At 41.1% G+C, this 18,326-nt stretch overlaps 1 protein-coding gene across 3 annotated transcripts in view; it reads left to right on the forward strand.

Moving 5' to 3' along the window:
- The first annotated feature begins 473 nt into the window (after positions 1 to 473).
- The window catches only part of PTCHD4 (patched domain containing 4), a 195,315-nt gene continuing 177,462 nt past the window's right edge, over positions 474 to 18,326 (forward strand). For 2 of the 3 annotated variants that reach the window (XM_058554190.1, XM_058554193.1), the window contains exon 1: positions 971 to 1,396. In XM_058554190.1, the coding sequence (XP_058410173.1) occupies positions 971 to 1,396 (426 nt within the window). Of the gene's footprint in view, positions 673 to 970; positions 1,397 to 18,326 lie in introns of those variants that run through there. The other variant, XM_058554191.1, reaches the window with a different exon arrangement.

An 18,326-nucleotide genomic window follows, 5' to 3' on the forward strand; every position in this document is an offset into this window, starting at 1 on the left:
TCTCCAATCACCAGAGCAAGGAAGGGATCCCTGGAGCCTCATCGCACCGCCGGTGCGTTGTCTCCGACAGCCGTCGGCTGCAGCCCACTAGTCTGTGGAACGGCAGCGTGGAAGGCGTTACAAGGAAACCCCTCGCATGCTTTGTGGTACGTTAAAAATGCAGCATCATCCTCTCTGCTCCTTTTCTTCGGCCGAAAAGCAGAATTAGAGGGCACAGGGAAACTGGAGCGGCAAAAAAGCTGCCTGCCTCCAGGAGCCCTCGAGCTCCCTCCCTCCACGCCTCCCCACCCTTGGGCTCTAAGCGCCACAGCTCCAATGGGCCAGCAGCGCCTTCACCCATTTCCTCTTCCATTCACTCCAGCGGGAAGGGAAGAGGGAAAACAAAACTCTAAAAATAACTGTCAGCCTCTCAAAAAAAGAAAAGCTTAGCCCCCCCCACCCCCCGCTCCCGCCCTTCTCTTCTCCCTCCTCCCGCCACCCCCCTCCTTATGGGGCACATGTCTGCTTCTTACAACACCGAGGCACATGGTTCCAGTTAGGCACCGAACCCCACCAGGACGGAGAGGAAATCCACATCTGTGGGACGCTCCGCACGGAATCACCTCCAGCGAGGGAGGCCGGGGGACTGCAGCACCGAGATGAAGGGCTAGACCGAGGAAGGCTGCTCATGCGGTGAGAGGGGCGCGGGCGGCGGCGGGGGCGCCGGGAGGCTGGGGAGGGGGTGGGCCCGCCGCGCCCCCGCAGCGCCCGCCCCCACGCGCGCTGTGGCTATTTGCCCGCCTTGCTGCAACTTGCTGCAGTGTTTGAAAGAGTAGTAGGAGCGCATGGAGGTGGGGCCGGGGAAAGACCAGGCGGAGTGGTGGGGGGCGAGCGCGGAGGGGGTGGGGAGGCGGCGGCGGCGGGGAGGGGGGCTGGCCCGGAGCGGGTGGGACGGGGGAGAGGGGGGTAGCCCGGCGCTTACACATGTCACATGTGCTTTTTAAGACGGCCGGGAGCGCCTGCGAGCTGGATCTGGTGGAGGATGCTGCGGCAGGTGCTTCGCAGAGGGCTCCAGTCGTTCTGCCACAGGCTGGGCTTGTGCGTGAGCCGGCACCCGGTCTTTTTCCTCACCGTGCCCGCAGTCCTGACCATCACCTTCGGCCTCAGCGCGCTCAACCGCTTCCAGCCCGAGGGCGACCTGGAGCGCCTGGTCGCTCCCAGCCACAGCCTGGCCAAGATCGAGCGCAGCCTGGCCGGCAGCCTTTTCCCCCTGGACCAGTCCAAAAGCCAGCTCTATTCGGACTTGCACACCCCTGGGAGGTATGGCAGGGTGATCCTCCTCTCCCCACCCGGGGACAATATTTTGCTCCAGGCTGAGGGGATCCTGCAGACCCACCGAGCCGTGCTGGAAATGAAGGTGAACCACAAGGGCTATAATTATACTTTTTCCCATCTGTGTGTGTTGAGAAATCAGGATAAGAAATGCGTGCTGGATGATATTATTTCAGTGCTAGAGGATCTCAGGCAGGCTGCCGTCTCCAATAAGACAACAGCCAGGGTGCAAGTGAGGTATCCCAACACTAAATTAAAGGTATGCTCCTCCTGCATGCTTCTGCCAATTAAAGAGGCAGCACTTCATTTCTTGCCCTAAACAAGCAAAGAAAATGCAGAGGTCTCATCCTTAAGACTCAGAAGCTGATGCTTCTTTCATTTTGGGGGGGAAAAGATGGGCAACTGAGTGAAGAAAACGGGCAATGAATGGTACAACTAGATATAAAGAAATTCAAAGCCAAACAAAACGAATACCAAAAACGAAAAAAACAAAACAAAAAAAAAGGAAAAAAAAAGTTGTTTCTGAGACCCTGCAATTACATCTTTGTTCAGGGTTAATAAATCAGTGAATGGAAGGGGGAGGGGGAATCCTGAACAATTTGGGGGATTTCTTTTCATTATGGGGCTCAATGTATTTCTTATTACTGATTACACATCCACCTGGTGCCATATCCGCCTATTTACATCTTCAGCCTGGCTTGATTGTGACATGTAGGGAGTTGGTGTTTTCATGCCCTGTGAGTGTGTGTCTGAAAGCAGTGGGTATGAATGTAGTAGGGATTCCAGGAATTATATGTATGTGTGTTTGCATAGCAAATGAAGCAGAAATTTTCTATGTGTAAAAATTGGGATGTGCAGCTAACTGATGTACTAGTTTACTGAGTCTTGCTATCTTCCTTTCCCATAAAAAAAATCCAAACCAAAGCAAGATTATGATAACCGCCCAATAGCAAAAGAAAAGAAAAAATTTCACAGTCAGCGAAAATTGCAAAGAATGATTATTTCAGCATTAAACATAGTGTGCTCTTTAAACTCTCAATTCAAATTTTGTTGCTCAAATGGGATTTCTAAACTCATTCTACACTGTCAGGATTGACTGCTGCAGGCAATGAGGCATGCAGTCTCCAGGTGACTGAAGTTTCAGGAATGAATGTGACTTCCAAAAGAGTCACTGCACCATTTGTATGCTCAACCTATGCATGCTCAGAAGCTGCACCACCAGGAACTCCCAAGACAGGTAATTCCCAAGAAGAAGGAATTTTCTTTCTTCTAATGTGTATGAGGATGTGTGTGTGCTTCCGTGGAGATAATGGAATAGGAGGGACCCCAGTTTCAATAAATGGATGGCTTAATATAGGAAATCACTAATAATTCTATTTATTTGCTATAGTCAGCATCTCTACACACTTTCTAACGTTATCAGGATTTTTTAGATAAAAAGGCTCTTTTTCCTGAATTGAAGGAGGATTTAATGCACTTAGCAACTGGGGGTTCCTCAGGAAAACTCATGACCGGCCTCCTTTTAACGTTTCGTCCTTGTTTCAGTACGTCCAAAGGCCGGCAGGCTTTCAGCTTTACAGAGCTGAGCAGCCCTTCGAGGTTTAGTGAACCTAGACAGATGATTCATTAGCTTGAAATCTAGGTAAGGGCTTGCCTGCTTCACACTTATTGAAGGGAACGTGATGAATATATGTGGTTGGGCAGCATGCTTTTGTTTCTTCAATCCTTTGCCATCAACATTATTGCTTGCTCAAGAAAAGAATGCAGTGGAGAGGTGATCTTCCTAGTCTAAGGTCTTTTAACTGAGTTCTTTCCTGTGCCAAACATCTGGTGTAAAGAAAGATTTGAAACTGTGTCATATTTAAACTTCAATTTGTTTTCCGTATTGAGGCAAGTTTGCAGTTTATTAACACGCATGATTAGTTGGATCCTTTATTTCCTTTATTCAGCAGTACTTTCCAGGTGTAAGAGCTTTGTCCAATCAGCCATTGTGGAAATATTGTTTATCAGGCAATATCATTATGACATTTACAGTACAAACCCCTGAGGTCTTTAATTCATTTATTTAATAACGTTTGGTCATGCTCCTATAATTTATTAGGTCCTTTCTTGGCACTTGAGAAAGAGTTTGGGGCAAGAAAGGCAAGGTTCTTACTCTTACAGGGCTTAAAAGTAGTAGGTGTCAGGGTCCTCACCCAGAGTTACTTGCAGGCAGGGACTCTGCAATCTTTGAGTCCACCATTGAGCCAACACCATGCTAGACCCATACTAGGTGCTCCATCTAAACTTTTTGGCTGATCGGATGGTTGATCTACATCCATGTAGGACGCAGTGGATAATCATAGAAGAATGGAGTAATTGGTTACAAAGGTCAATGTAGTAATAATAGAATTATTCTACTAATTATAAAAAGAACAGGAGAATTATACATTGGCTCTAGAAACTATAAAGCCCTTATTCCGCTACATTCTAATATCAATTTCTCTTCAAATGTGTTGGCTTGACTCTCTCTGCATGGCATCAGTGGGAATTGTTTAAGCTATGTTTGGGAAAATGAATCCTTTGAGAATCTTCTGAGAGCAATGGACCCTCTCAAGCATCCAGATGTAATCTCACCCATGCTAATATGCTATAAAATATAATTTGTGGAGTATGATAGATACCTAGAATCCTATCAAAGGGTCTCCAAGGACTTTCAGGTTAAGAACTCTCTGGCACAGAGCAAAGTGAGATGGCTTTTTGTTGTGATTACATGTTATTTGGAAATGATTTCAATTCATGTGTGGCAGTGGTTGTCAAGGAGTGTCCCTATGATTCTGATGCATGCTAAAGTTTGAGAACTTCTAGTGGATGCAATTTGAGGGAAAATTTTATTTTTTGGCCTTCTATTTCATTTTGCTTTCCTCTGTCATACTTAGGTCACCATTCTTCCCAACTCTGGCCAATATGGAAAATTTTAGTGCTGGAAGATGCTATTGGTGGACAGGAAATTGGGAGTTGAGGGAAAATGCAGAATAAATAGCAGTGGCTGAATAGTATGAGTAGGAATTGGCAATCTCTTGACATGAAAGAAGCAGTAGGTCAGTTTTTGGAGATAGCCTAAGGATGTATGGACTCTGATTGACAGAAAGAAGTGGTCAGAGACATTTATGACAATCAGAAGGGCATCTTCCAAATATTATGAAGACACGCAAGTAGTCTTGAGTACAGAAAGGTTTAGAACTTCTGATAAACATGATTATCTTGACAAGGTAATCTAGACAAGCAGGGACACAGAAAGTCGCCTGGTATGGAATTCCAAACAGGCTCAGATAAAGCTAGTATGAAAAAAGCACCAGTCAGCTTAGAATACTACAGAAGAAATGAAACATATATACATTTTCAAAAGCTGTGTAGAAATGATACCAAAATCTGAAATCCCTACACCCATATGATATGAACTCTACAACTGTACCTGTCATTATAATCTTTATGTTATTATATTTCTGATTAGGCACAAAGGTCAGGACTTATATTCCTTCTGTACTGTTCAGGTTCCCCCACTCCAACCTTATCCATTTCTATGTAGATAGTATTCACATCATTGATTAGTCTGTTGATCAATTTGTACACTTGTTCTGTACTATCACAAAATTATCAGTACTTTTCAAACCTCTGTGGCATGCTGTTATTTTAAAGATATACTCTACATTCTCCAGATTTCTGTGAAGTGTTTTTGACCCCGATAATTTGCAGGCCATTTTTTTTCATCTCTTGAAACATACATATTGTTTAAGTTAACACAATGTGGCCAGACTGAGTTTTTAAGATAAATACATAACATGTTGTTGAAATCAGTCTCTTGATTAAAATGAGACAGGAGTTCAAAATCCTTAAGCAAGGACTACTCTGGACTCCACGAAGTGTTTTCATTACAATTCAAGTGGCTCAAGTGGTTGCAGGTAATGTTTCCCTGCTTCTTAGGTAGGCTATGGTGACCTCACTTTTCCATCTGGCTAGTTCCGAGAAAGTAACAATTCCCGAATGTCCCCAGTTCTTTATTTTGGCCATAGCAAAAGGCATAGGGTAAAGTAGAAGCAGACAAATGTGGTCCATGGCAAATGGTGAGAAAGGAATGAAGCAGGTTTGATTCCCCTGTAGCCTGTCTTTACCATTAAATTCCATTAATACCACACCTCTGAATAGATGTGCAATTGAAGTATAGGTGCTTCAGTGTACCACACTTAAGAATGGAAGAAAGAAAGACATTCTTGCTTCTTAACGAAAGATAGTGTTTCTTTGGGTACATTTTGAGTACATCTTATAGGTTTGGAAGATATGGTCATTAATTATTTAGTTCCAGTTTCAATGGAGGGGCAACCTAAGCCGACATGGAAAGTGAGGACTACGTTATTCTTAGAGATTTCCGAGAAAAGTTATTCCATAGACTACTTTTCCTAATTTATTCAAAAATCTCATAAGACATTCATGTCAGGATCTTCTCTGATATTTTGATTTAAGCTTACTTTCCTGATTCTATTAATAGAATTTTCCTCTATTAATAGAGGAAAACATTGATACCTTACTGAATATCCGATTTGTGTCCTAAGTGTTGTTGGTGTTTTATACACAGCATATCATTTTTACAAGTTTATTAGTCAGGGGGAGTATTTTCATTTCCATTTTGTAGGTAAGGAAATTAAAGACCATGTGGTGAAGTGAATTCTACGAGGTCCCCAAGGTAGTGCATGTTGGAGCTGGGATTTAAATCCAGATCTGTCTGTACTAAAGTTCATATTGTTAACCACAATACTATGTTAGGGCCTGTCACATCCTGCTCCATTCTCTGTAACAACAGCCCTTTCTACTAAGAAAGAGCTAGGGCCATAATTCCCAAGCCATCTCAAATACACATTAAAAGACCACTACTGATCTACCATACCAGTCTCCCTACTCACTCAGAGTCACCAGCCCATAAGATGGTGAAGTGAAGCTTCTCTTCCTTTATTCACCCATAAGAGAGTGAAGCTTCCTGTCAGGGCAAACTCCTACCATCTGCCTACCATGGAATGTGCCACAAAGAGTTTACCAAATTCCTCACTGGTACATGATTTCACCTTTAACACCATTTCACATCAACTCAGAACAAACTAGAGTGAGGCTCCAGGATCAACTGGAAGTGGGAAACCTATAATGTGGCCCAAGGTTTTGAGCCAGGGGCTTCTATGCCAGACAAGCTTGGGTATTTCTGTCTTAAATTGGCATCAGGAAAAAGAATTAATGAGATAGCATGGGATAATACAATGTGGACTAAATCGCAAAATATTCAGGAGATCTAAGTTCTAACCCCAGTTCTTTAAAGATCAATTGTGTGATGAGTCTTTGGACAAGTCCTATCACCAATCTGGGCTTCAAGTTCTAGGATTCTTATGTAACATTCTACCACATAATTGATAAGTATCATTACAGTGCATTTGGGAATGTATTCTAGAATATTTTTCCTGTGGAATAGATGTGCTTGATTAGATTTGAACTGTGATGTTGAATGATGTTAATCACAGTTTCTTAATTAAGTTATTGTATATGTATTTCCTAGCCACTGTATCAGGTAAGTTAGCCCATTCAACTTTTCTGAGTGTTGGTTGGAAAACTGGCCCCCAAACTCAGAGGGCAAGGAGAGATCAAAGAGGCAGACCGCTCCAGATTGGTAGGCGGCAGGTTTAATAAGCAAGGGAACTTACGTATGAGGCCTGTCTTGGGTGGCCGCAAGATGAATAGATCTCCATACCCGCCCACCAGAATCTTAAAAGTCTATATAGAGGCCTTAACTGGGTTCAGTCACATATACCATCCACATGGTCTCAGCAACACATTGATCTCACAAGGCTGTGTCCTTGAAAATGGCTCCCATTATAGGAATGGTGGTCAGAACATACATTCCAAGGACAGGGGAGGGGTGAGGAGCCTCCGATTGCCCGGGTCTAGCTCTCAGGTCAACCAGCAGTCACATTCTCTCAATGACCTCCTCCAATACTGAGCACCCAAGTGGACAAGATACTTGCTTGGGCTTGGGAGCCTAGCTCCTTCTCCTTGGCTTCAATAACTAGACCTACTTTAGACTAAATAATTTTCATAGATACTTATTTATGCTTCTTTTCATGTTTGGAATTCGAGTATTAAGGGAGGGTTAAAAAAAAGGAACAGAAATGGTTCTCTCATCTGATCTGATGGTGGTTCCCTCATTGTCAAGGACCACCGAGAGCTTGGGGTAGGAGTGGGGAGAAGAAGACAAAGAGACACATACAACATGGTGAAAGTGTAGAAAGAACTAAGGCCACTCCCCCCACAAAATTAAACACTCCTTTGCTTCTCCTGCCGCTTTAAGCAATAATTAGCTCTTAACAGTCTTTTTCTTAATCTTTTCTATTGTAAATGCTCTTGTAACTGAAACAAGCTATTATGTTGTACTTTTCAAAATATATTGTGTTTAGAGAATATTTTGCATTTTAACCCGTTAGCTATTACACCATTATTGGGCCACATTGCTTTTAATTCAGTTTTAGAGTTGATCAGCGCATGCTCAAACCTATTCCAGCTACATCCAGACATTTCTATGCATGCTCAATATAAACATTTTTAAAGAGGAATTCTGGAAATTCCAAGATTCTAGATTTGCATAAGACAGCTCTACATTGGACAGCAGGTCTGTTTCCTCCCTACCTTTGTCAAACAAATCACCTGAGGCCCCCTCCACAGGGTGGAATCACAGGAGTGACTCATTTCTCTGGATTGTTTCTGCCAGTGTGCTGTGGACAGCGTTACATGCACCGTAGCCCTGGCACACAGAGAGAAACATGTAGGCATTGCTTCTGACTTAAAAGTGTGCCAAGTTGCATTGCGGGCCACAAAATTAATTTTATTTTGTTTTCTAAGACGTTGCTCCTCTAAGTGTTGCGTATGGATCAGCAGCGTCAGCATCACCTGGGAGCTTGTTAGAAATGAAAACTCCCCAAGTCTCGCACAGACCTACTGACCAGAATCTGCACTTTAACAAGCTCCCCAGGTGATTCATATGCGCTTGAGAGTTTGAGAAGCTCAGGTCTAAGATGCAAGGTTGACTTTTGTGTTCCTCATTCGTGGTTTGAGTTTGAAGTAACCTGTCTTGATTCAGACCAAAAACACCATAAGAAAATTGAATAATTAAGCCTGTAGCCATATCATTGAGTCATGTGGTAGAGACATTGAGGAAATGCCTGGAGAATTATCCAGCAGCTGTTCCACAGTGAGAAACCCTCATCCTCATCTCTATCGTCTGTAGTTGGGCCTGTCTCCTGGTTAGGCTTCAAGCTGATTACTGTCATTCAATATTTTCCAAAAATGTTGAAATTAAATCTAACCATCTCTTAAGGAAAAAAATCAGCAGCGTTTTTCTTAAGCTCCTTTGCAGTTATTTCACAATAGTAGCAACATTAAACCCTAGTTAGCCTGATTAAGTTAATATTATATGAGAACACAAGGTATAGGAACTATACATAGGAACGAGAGCATTTGGGGAAAATGAAACACCAAATTACAGTGGCGTGTATTTTTAAAGTGGCATTGCGTCCATGCTTTTCTCAGACAGGATGATTATGGCAGAGCCATTCATTGAAATCAAGGCTCATTCTCTGTCATTCTGGGGAATTCAGGGCCTCTGAAAGGTACCTGATGAGCAGTGCACAAAATGAATGGACTCTGTTTGGTTACAGAATTTGTGTTAGAACAGCCAATGTTTTCCCTCCTGAGCTACCCTCCCGATAGGGAGAAGCCTCCGCCTGGGCCACTCTGACTTTCCTCTGCTGTCTCAAAGGCTGGAGGCAGAGTGCAGGGTCTGGGTTCTAGACAGCCAGAAACACGCTTAAAGGGTTCTCATAGCTTCAGGAGGTTCTGAAGCTCCAGGTGTTCGTGGCAGATGGAGGCTTGACTGGATGTTTAGGGTTCAGCCTCAAAGTTTACACTTTCCTTTGAATGTTCAATTCTGTTCTCTCACCTCACCAGGGCTCTTAATTACATGGAGGGAGAGAATGTTCAGTTCTGATTGTCCCTGCAGGTCATACTAATGTGGGCAAGATGCACATTAGATTCAAAAGCCATTCACATGTTCATTCATTTGGGTAACTATCGTAAATGTCTGCTATGTGCCAGGCACTGTGTTGGCCACTGGAGATTCAGTGAGGAACAAAACAGATGTGGTGCTTGCCCTCCAGGAGCTTGAGCCCAGTAAAAAAGACAAAAATCACATAGGGAAATTCATAATTACAGATTGTCGTGGAGGAGAAATACGTGGTCCTGTGAAAGGAGGATACTGAGTCTGGGAGTGTTAGAAACAACTTTCCTGAGGAGGAGACCATGAGCTGAGACCTGAAGGGTGGCAGGGAATTAACACACAAGAGGGCGTTAGATGGTAGAAGCACGAGTATGAAGGGGAGGACATGGTACCCTGGGTGCATTGACCGAAAGGCACTGTAGATGGAAGTTGAAGAGTGAGGATGGTCCATGGCTAAGGGCTGTGGGAGAATTTCTTGAGAGTTGGTGTAACACGAGTTAGAATAGGATCTATGGATCTGGGTTGTTGGGGTTTGCTCTGCCCTATTAGCTCTATGACTTTGTACAAATATATTCTTTGTAACTCAGCTCCCTCATCATAGCCCCTAACTCTTAGCATTGGGTGGATTAAATGAGTTCATGATACCTGAAGCAGTGCTTCTCCAAGACTAACTGTCACCTGGGGATCTTGTTAAAAATGCAGATTCTGTTTCAGTAGGTCTGGGGCGGGGTTAGAGTCTGCATTTCTAGCAAAATGATGCTGATGCCACTGGTCCATGAGCCACATTCTGAATAGGAAGGGTATACAGCACTTGCAACAGCACTTGGTTTGTTGTAAATTCTTAACAAATGCTGGGGTTTTAGCTCCTTGAGCAATGATATTCTGCCCTTATCCAGAGTTGGTTAATTGACTTTTTTGTGAACTCATGATGACAAAAAGCCCTTTTTATTTCAATCCTCAAAGCTGAAAATCTTTCTATCAGATAGTAGTTGTTGCTATTTCCTTAATAAGTGCAGTATGAGAGACATAGATCCTTCTGCTTTTTGCACTAAAGAGCTTGAGCTGCCTCCGGGGTCATCATTCCGAATGTGACCTCTCTTTGCTAAGGACAGTAAAGAGCAGATAAGGAAAGTGTGGGACCTTGCTTTCAGTGTTCATTGGGTCTGGAAGTATCTCGGAGGTTGCATTTTTGTGATATTCTTAATAGAGCTAGCCTCGACCTCTTTCTCCTCTCTTGGCTTCTGTGACATTCCAGTTCTCCTCTACATCTGTAATGGTTCTCTGCTTCTTACTGGCTCACTCCCCTTACTATTCCCATATTTATAATCATTGCCATAAAACAGTCTTTTTCATTGTCTGTTCTCTCAATATTCTCATTAAAACCAAACATCTGTTTTCTTCCCATATCTATAACTCTTTTAATGGCATCTCTATTCTGTCATTTACTCAGGGTCAGAATCTCAGTCATCTGGTCACCTGTAATGAACTGTCCCCTCCCACATTCCTACCCAACCGAGACATATACACAGTAATATCTAATAAACTACCACAGAAAGACATTGAAAGCTGTTTCCATGAGTTGTCCTGAGATACATGAGGCACAGGCAACATAGCTTTGGGCTTAGGAGACAAAGAGGCATCAACAGAGGGAGAGAGAGACACTTTCCCCACCTGTACACAGCACACATGTGACTCCAGCTCAGGAGAGGCTGCAAGGAGCTTGGGCACCTGGCAAGGTTGCCAGATTTAGCAAATACAAATACAGGACACTCAGTTAAATTTGAATTTTGGATAAACAAAGAATAATTTTTTAGTATAAGTATGTCCTAAATATTTCATTCTTAGGTATCTGAAATTCAGATTTAACCGAGTGTCCTACATTTTGTCTGGCAACCTAGCACTGTGGGAATTCACAGAATCACATCTGAAGACCCCAGCGCAGACTTCAGAGTGTCACAGGGACCAGCACCAGTTCTAACTCATGGTAGTGGCCACCAGCAGGGGGCTGGAGAGGAAGACCAGGAAAGGTCAAGTTGGGAAATAATGAAGATATTCTAAGTACGCCCAGAAATGCATGAGTAAAAGTTTTCAGGAGCGAGAATTCCTGTCTTTCTCAGTGGGGATGCAAGCAAGTGAAATTTAAGTTCCTCTTAATATGACCTCATTTGTATACTCTGGCCTTAGGAAACTCAAGTTACATTTATTGTTTTAATAGTTCCAAGTGTTTATTTGCTAGTAAAGTGAAAATTGAATGAATAAAAGAAACTTATCCAAAGACTACACTGCATAAAGATTCCATTTAGCAGAAATGTCTTTTGTTTTATATTTTAACTACGAGAAGATGAAAAGTATTTATACACATGAGAAAAATTTAATTAAAGAAAATAGATGATGGGTGCAGATGAGTGAAAATTTGTAGGATAGGAATATTAGCAAGCCAAAATCTGAACCCCTAGACAGAACAGATTCCTCTTTCCATGTATGAAATATGGTATTAAAAACAAAGATGAAGCATGCTGTTAAACATTTGTACAACAGCACTAATAAGTCTATGTGCTATTTAGAACCTGTCTTATTTTCCTTCAAGATTATAAAGCTTTCAAGGACAGGGATCACATCTTGCTCACATTTCTAGCTTAAAAGAAACGTAAGAAAGGTCTAGCTTGTCATTTCTCCCTTCCCAGGAACCAGGTCTTCCTATGCAGTGCAATGTGGGGTGTGATCTCTGTAGGGCAAATTCCTGGGTGGATGAGGCAGAGCCTGAGTAATGGAGCAGAAGGACAGGGATGGTAGGGCACCAGTAAGTGCCGCTGGAGACAGACACGCACCCTGCTGGAGCTCCCAGGGGAATGAGCAGCTCAGGGTCTGAACTAGTTTACTGACCTCTTTTCGTAGATAGAGCATACCTCTCTAAGGGACTAGCACATAAAACTGGTATTAGCAACTTGACTTTTATTATCATTTCATTCTTTTCAACCATTTTTACCTTGGGGATTATTTTTAAGGAATTGGATCCTTTCTAGGCTATGACACTTTAGACATTATTTTATTAACTAATTACATCTTACCAGCGTGTCTCTTACTAAACAACATTCAAGTTTATATTTTTAGGTGACTTACCTCAAAAAGTTGTTTATAAACTGATGTTATCCTACTTGACTTCTTCCTGATTGAAGAATATTTTGGTAATTGATAACTAAATTGATAAGAGATCCTCATTTCCCATCTTCCTGTCAGCTAGGCATCCTGAAAACTTATTGATGTTGTTAAAGTTATAAGTATTGACAATCTGGCCCATTTAGCGTAAAGCAACAAATGTTTTTATTGAGATGTGTCCTATTTCCTAAAAGATTGAGATAGGGGAGCCTCTTACTGATTGAGTTCCACTTTTAAAATTTTTAAATAATGATGAAGACGGTTATACAAAGGAAATAGACAAATCTATGTTGGAATTCGATTCTGTCATTTACTAGCTGTATGAATTTAGACATGGTACTTAATGTCTTTGTCCTCCAGTTTTTCTATGTAAAAGAAAAATAGTATTATTAACATCCACTCTGCATATTTTCAAAATTTCTGGTACTTGATAGTTTCTTAATAAATTATAGCTATTTTTTTTTTTTTTTTTTGGTGAGGAGATCAGCCCTGTGCTAACATCCGCCAATCCTCCTCTTTTTTTGCTGAGGAAGACGGCCCTGGGCTAACATCTGTGCCCATCTTCCTCCACTTTATATGGGACGCCGCCACAGCATGGCTTGCCAAGCAGTGCGTCGGTGCGCGCCCGGGATCCGAACCAGCGAACCCCGGGCCGCCGCAGCGGAGCGCGCGCACTTAACCGCTTGCGCCACCGGGCCGGCCCCTAAATTATAGCTATTTTTTATATAAATCCAACATCATAACACCAAGAAAAGTTTAGGAAACCAAGTGAAAAATCACTTGCAATATCACTCACCATTCTATAAACAATTTATTTCCAATCTTTCGCTGTAAAATACACAGTTTCCATATAGGGTTTATGTCTGTTTTGATCCTGTTTATTTTCATTTTTCCATAAACGTTTTCATAATTATCATTTCAGTGGTTGCTCAAAAGTCTGGCAAGTGACTGTGGCATAATTTACTTAATTGTTCATTTATTATTATCTTTAGAGTATTTCTGGAGCAGTGTTTTTGGAGCTGATTTTCACAGTCCTTAACAGGCATAAGGAAGAAAGCAAAATATCCTGGCTTGTCAACAGAAGCTGTAGGAAAAGAGCATTTTCTTATGTAATTTAAAATGTCACTTTCGTAAGTATGTGCACTTATGAAAGCAAGATACAAATATAGGTCAACAAGTTCCAGGGGAGCAGATGTCCCAAGAAAAACCTTGGATAGAAATTAGAAAGACCTGATTTATTTATAGACCTACTCCAAAATGCTGTAAATTGTTTTTGTTAAGGACCACATCCAAGATTAAGATTCTAAGAGGACCTTGTGGCTTGTCCTGTTACGAAGTAATTTTTACTGCTTTTCACTTAATATAGTTCAGTGACTATCGAAAGAAACAATTCTGGAATTTTCCAACTATATGATGCCTGGGGTCCTTCCCCAGACCAATTAAATCAGAATCTCTGGGGAAAGGGCCTGAGAATTGGTACTTTTAAGCTCTTTGTATGACTCCAGAGGAAAACCAGATTGAGAAACACTGAAGGACCTTAGACCAGAAAAAGATGCCACCATCCTACCCAGCTCCTCTGCAGATGCATAGGATGAGAGGATGAGGGAATAATGATGCTTCCCCTGAACCCCAGCTTCAGGCCCAATCTGGGGTCTCAAAGGAGAGAGCATTTGCCCTGACACTCACAGTCACAGCACCATTTCCCTGCCAGGTAACCTGTCTCCACTGGAGCTCTGTAGCTAAAGTAAACAACTTCATCTTCTCCTGTAATTCCCTAATCTGATATGGACTGGTCAGAAATATGTCTTAATCAATTTGCTGTGCTCCAAAGATGTCCTGGATTGCTAGTCATTGGGAAAATATATCCCTTGACACTTTAAAAGGAATCCTTACTGAATACATTTCTGTAAGGAGATTAATAAAGAAAACCTGTAGGCACATGGCAAATATTTATTATTACAATGATAGAGCCAAAGGCAATAAATCTTGACGACTCAAAGAAGTATAACGCTAGGACTTGAAATGGACTTTCAATTTTTATTAAGTTGTTATTAGCTCCTTGATTTTCATCAAGATAACCTAGATTCCTTCATGTCCTGAGGTGGTCAGTGTTTGCTACTTGGAAACCAATTCATTACTGCTATCCTTTGTCAGCCCATCCTTTTGATAAGCACATAGTAGGATATAAAGAAATATGTGTTGAATGAATGAAAGATCAAGTGAATTAACTATTTGACTTTTTAATTATCACATTTTCAGTATTAAGAGCATGATATTAAAGAATTTCAAAATACTCCCAGTCTTAACTAAGCCAAAACTTTCTTAATCTTCAGCCACATTCCATGTCTTTTATCTTTTCGCCTGTGAAAGTAATATTATACTTCTTTTCTAGACATATGAATTCTGGGAAGGTTAACTACTAGTTTTAGCAAGCTTGAGACTTCTAACTCATTGATGAATGGATCGTGGCTTTCCCAGCTCAGTGTGGCCAGTCAATTCATATTAAAACAGTATTAACACAATGTCTAATTAAAGGAAAAGTATGTTCATTAAAGTGCAATGAATATTTAAAGTAGTCCCAGCTACATAGGAGCCATAAAAATCTAAGTGCCCTTCTTGGGTCAGTAGAAAGCTTTTCCATTAGCAGCCCAGTGGATTCACAAATCATATACTCCCTCTCTTATTATTTTTAGACGGCAATTATAAATCACTTGACACAGTGAGGTGAAAGGAGGTCTTCCTAGTCAATATGAACTATTGTGGTGTGCACCACTGACCACTGGTAACTGGAAATTATGCATTACAAAAAGAAAGCCAAATGTTTGGTACCCCAATGCCACCTTTGTATTAAATACCTTATCTTTGGCAAAAAGTAAAATCATTATACAAAGTTGAATCCGTACTCATATTTGCAGATCCATGTAAAATAAGGAATTGACTCCTCTTTTATTTACTATTCCAAAAGTAATATTTAGCAATTTTGATGTGCCTTAAAGGAGTTTGACATAAACATCATATTTTGTGCATGTATTTTCACAAGGCTTCATCAGGAGAGATATTGGAAGGTTATTTAATCTACACTTTTCAGAAAGCCCTGTTATGTATAAATTCTTTCAATAACCTACTCACTATTCAATGTCTCTCTAGAAGAAAATTATTATTATAGATATTCTTCATATCTATTTAAAACAGGTATTTCTATTTGTTCTTCCTTCAGTGAAGAAGGAGAACCTTTGTCATTACAATTTTTTTGAACCATCTCCTACTTGTCACCTTTGAAATCGTCATTTATATTCTCTTGGCCTTTTCCTCTCTGGCTGGACAATCTCTTACACATAGACCTCATTCTCCACCTCGCAGCCTTTTTGTTTTTAGCCAACTTTTAAGTTTGGGAAATTGATATGTCTCCTGAGTCTTAAACACACATGTTGTGTTCTTTATAAAGATATATAAGTATCTTCCTTGCTCCAAACTTTCTCCTCCTCGTATTTGCCTTATCTCAATCAATAGCCTTTCTCAAAAGAGATGTATCCCGTGCTTACATTGTTTCAGACACTGTGCTAGGCACTGGAGTTACAGAGACAAGTTACGGGTCCTCTTTTCCAGAAATATACAGTCTAGTGAGGAAGGAAGACAAGTAAATGGGAAGTTGGCAGTACAGCGTGGTAACTTGAATCTTAAAGGTTAGTCCAAAATGATCCAGGGCTCTGAACAATCCAGAGTTGGTGCTACATCAGATTCAGCCTCCTCAAGGGCTCTATAATATAAACAAATATTCTTTACTGTTGGGAGAAGTCTTTTAGAGACACTTATTTCAATTGGTAATAAATGTTTTCTTTTTCAAAATGTATTCATTAAAATTGACGTCAGTGGAGAGCTGCTCTTCATAAGCAGGGAAACATTTTGCTGTGATCAGTTACTCTGAAGGTTATGAAGTCAGCATAAAATCCCAATAATGCTATAGACTTAAAAAATGAATACAAAGCAGGAAAATTTTATGGGTACGGACCAAGAAATATCAAGATGAAAAAACCCGAGGGTTATTAATCATCCACAAGACCTGGCCAGAAGATTGTTGGATAGTGGAACTTTCCATGACCCCAAAAATCATCCTATCCCCAGGTCTTTCCTCCCTAGCGTGTAGTAACTGTTAAGATAATCCTGGGATTATTTAACCAACAAAAATGAAGCATATACACAAGTGCAAGACATCTTTTATAAATCACAAAGCAACCACAGCTAAGATGGTGAAATTGCAAAGCAACTACAGCTGAAATGCTGTGCATTTTTAATAAGGACAAAGAATAAAGATTAATTCCTATTTTTGTTTTGAGTAATATCTGGTTTAATAAACATTTCGGATTTAGTGCCCACTTGGGTGGAAAATTGACATTTTTATTTTCATTAAAAAAATTAGTCACTTCTGTATCTTTAACAAAAGATCAGATTAAGTCTTTCTAGAACAGGATGGGTAAATGTAATTGACAAAAGGTATCGCACCTCTTTACTGATGGAAAGGATGTTTGATGTATGCTTCTGAGGGATAATGTTTATGTAAAAATTGTGGGACTCTAAGTCTCTACGTTAAGAAACATAAAATGAGGGCCAGCCTCGTGGTACAAGCTGTTAAATGTGTGCACTCCGCTGCAGCAGCCCGGAATTCGGGGATTCGCGGGCTGGGATCCCGGGCGCGCACGGAGGCACCGCTTGTCAGGCCAGGCTGTGGCGCCATCCCATATAAAGTAGAGGAAGGTGGGCACGGATGTTAGCCCAGGGCCAGTCTTCCTCAGCAAAAAGAGGAAGATTGGCAGATGTTAGCTCAGGGCTGATCTTCCTCAAAAAAAAAAAACATAAAATGGAAATGCCTTTTTGTTTTGTCATAAGGATTTTTTGTACTAGCAAAGTGAAGTGCAGCATTGAATAATTGCCCAGAGAGTTCAATCTTCATGAATAGAAAATCTAGATACTGTTATCTGACTGTCCTATAGCAACACTTTAATTTTGTTTTACTTATCTCAGTAATTATGTCAGTTCTCTGAGTTTTTGTTGTTGTTGTTATTTGTTTTAATTCAGAGATAGTAAGACTGCAGGTTGGGAATTCTCTTATCTTTGAATTGTGGGAAACAAGGATAAATGAATGGTATGTCTGTTGTGGGTCCATGGGAGCAGTTCTACCACATAATGGTGACGTGCACTGACATAGACTGAGTACTCTGTCATGTGGAGCAGGCCCCGCTCCAAATAACGTGAGGGAACTCACTTATTCCTCACTAACAGCCCAGTGAGCTACTCCCTTACATTGTCTTTATTTTTACAATGAGGAAACAGAGGCACAGAATGGTAAAGTAACTTGTCAAAGTCCACTCAGACAGGAGTGAAGCCAGTATCTTACCTCAGCGCCTACATCTTACTCCTAAACCATTGACCACACATTGCCACATAGGTCCTTCAATCTTTAGTTTGGTTGCACGTAATATTTCTAAAGTTATTCCTGATGGTTTTCATAGGAAACTCAAGATTAAAAGTGGAAAAGGACTCACTGTATCGTCAAATTCATCCTCATCCAGAACTAATAAAAGTATATTCCCTATAGCATGTTTTTTCTGAAGCAATTTAGATTTATTAAGTTCACTTTATGTGCACCTCACTTAATTGATCGAATTTCTGCCACTTTTCTTGTAATACTCCTCTAAAGCCCTAATAAACCTGACTCATATCATGACACTTCTCTATTATAAAACTATTTCTCTTTGTTACGATATTCCATTATTCCTTTTTCTATTAAAAATATAGA

Source organism: Diceros bicornis, chromosome 14 (genome assembly GCF_020826845.1).
Source record: "Diceros bicornis minor isolate mBicDic1 chromosome 14, mDicBic1.mat.cur, whole genome shotgun sequence".
NCBI classification, from domain to species: Eukaryota; Metazoa; Chordata; class Mammalia; order Perissodactyla; family Rhinocerotidae; genus Diceros; species Diceros bicornis.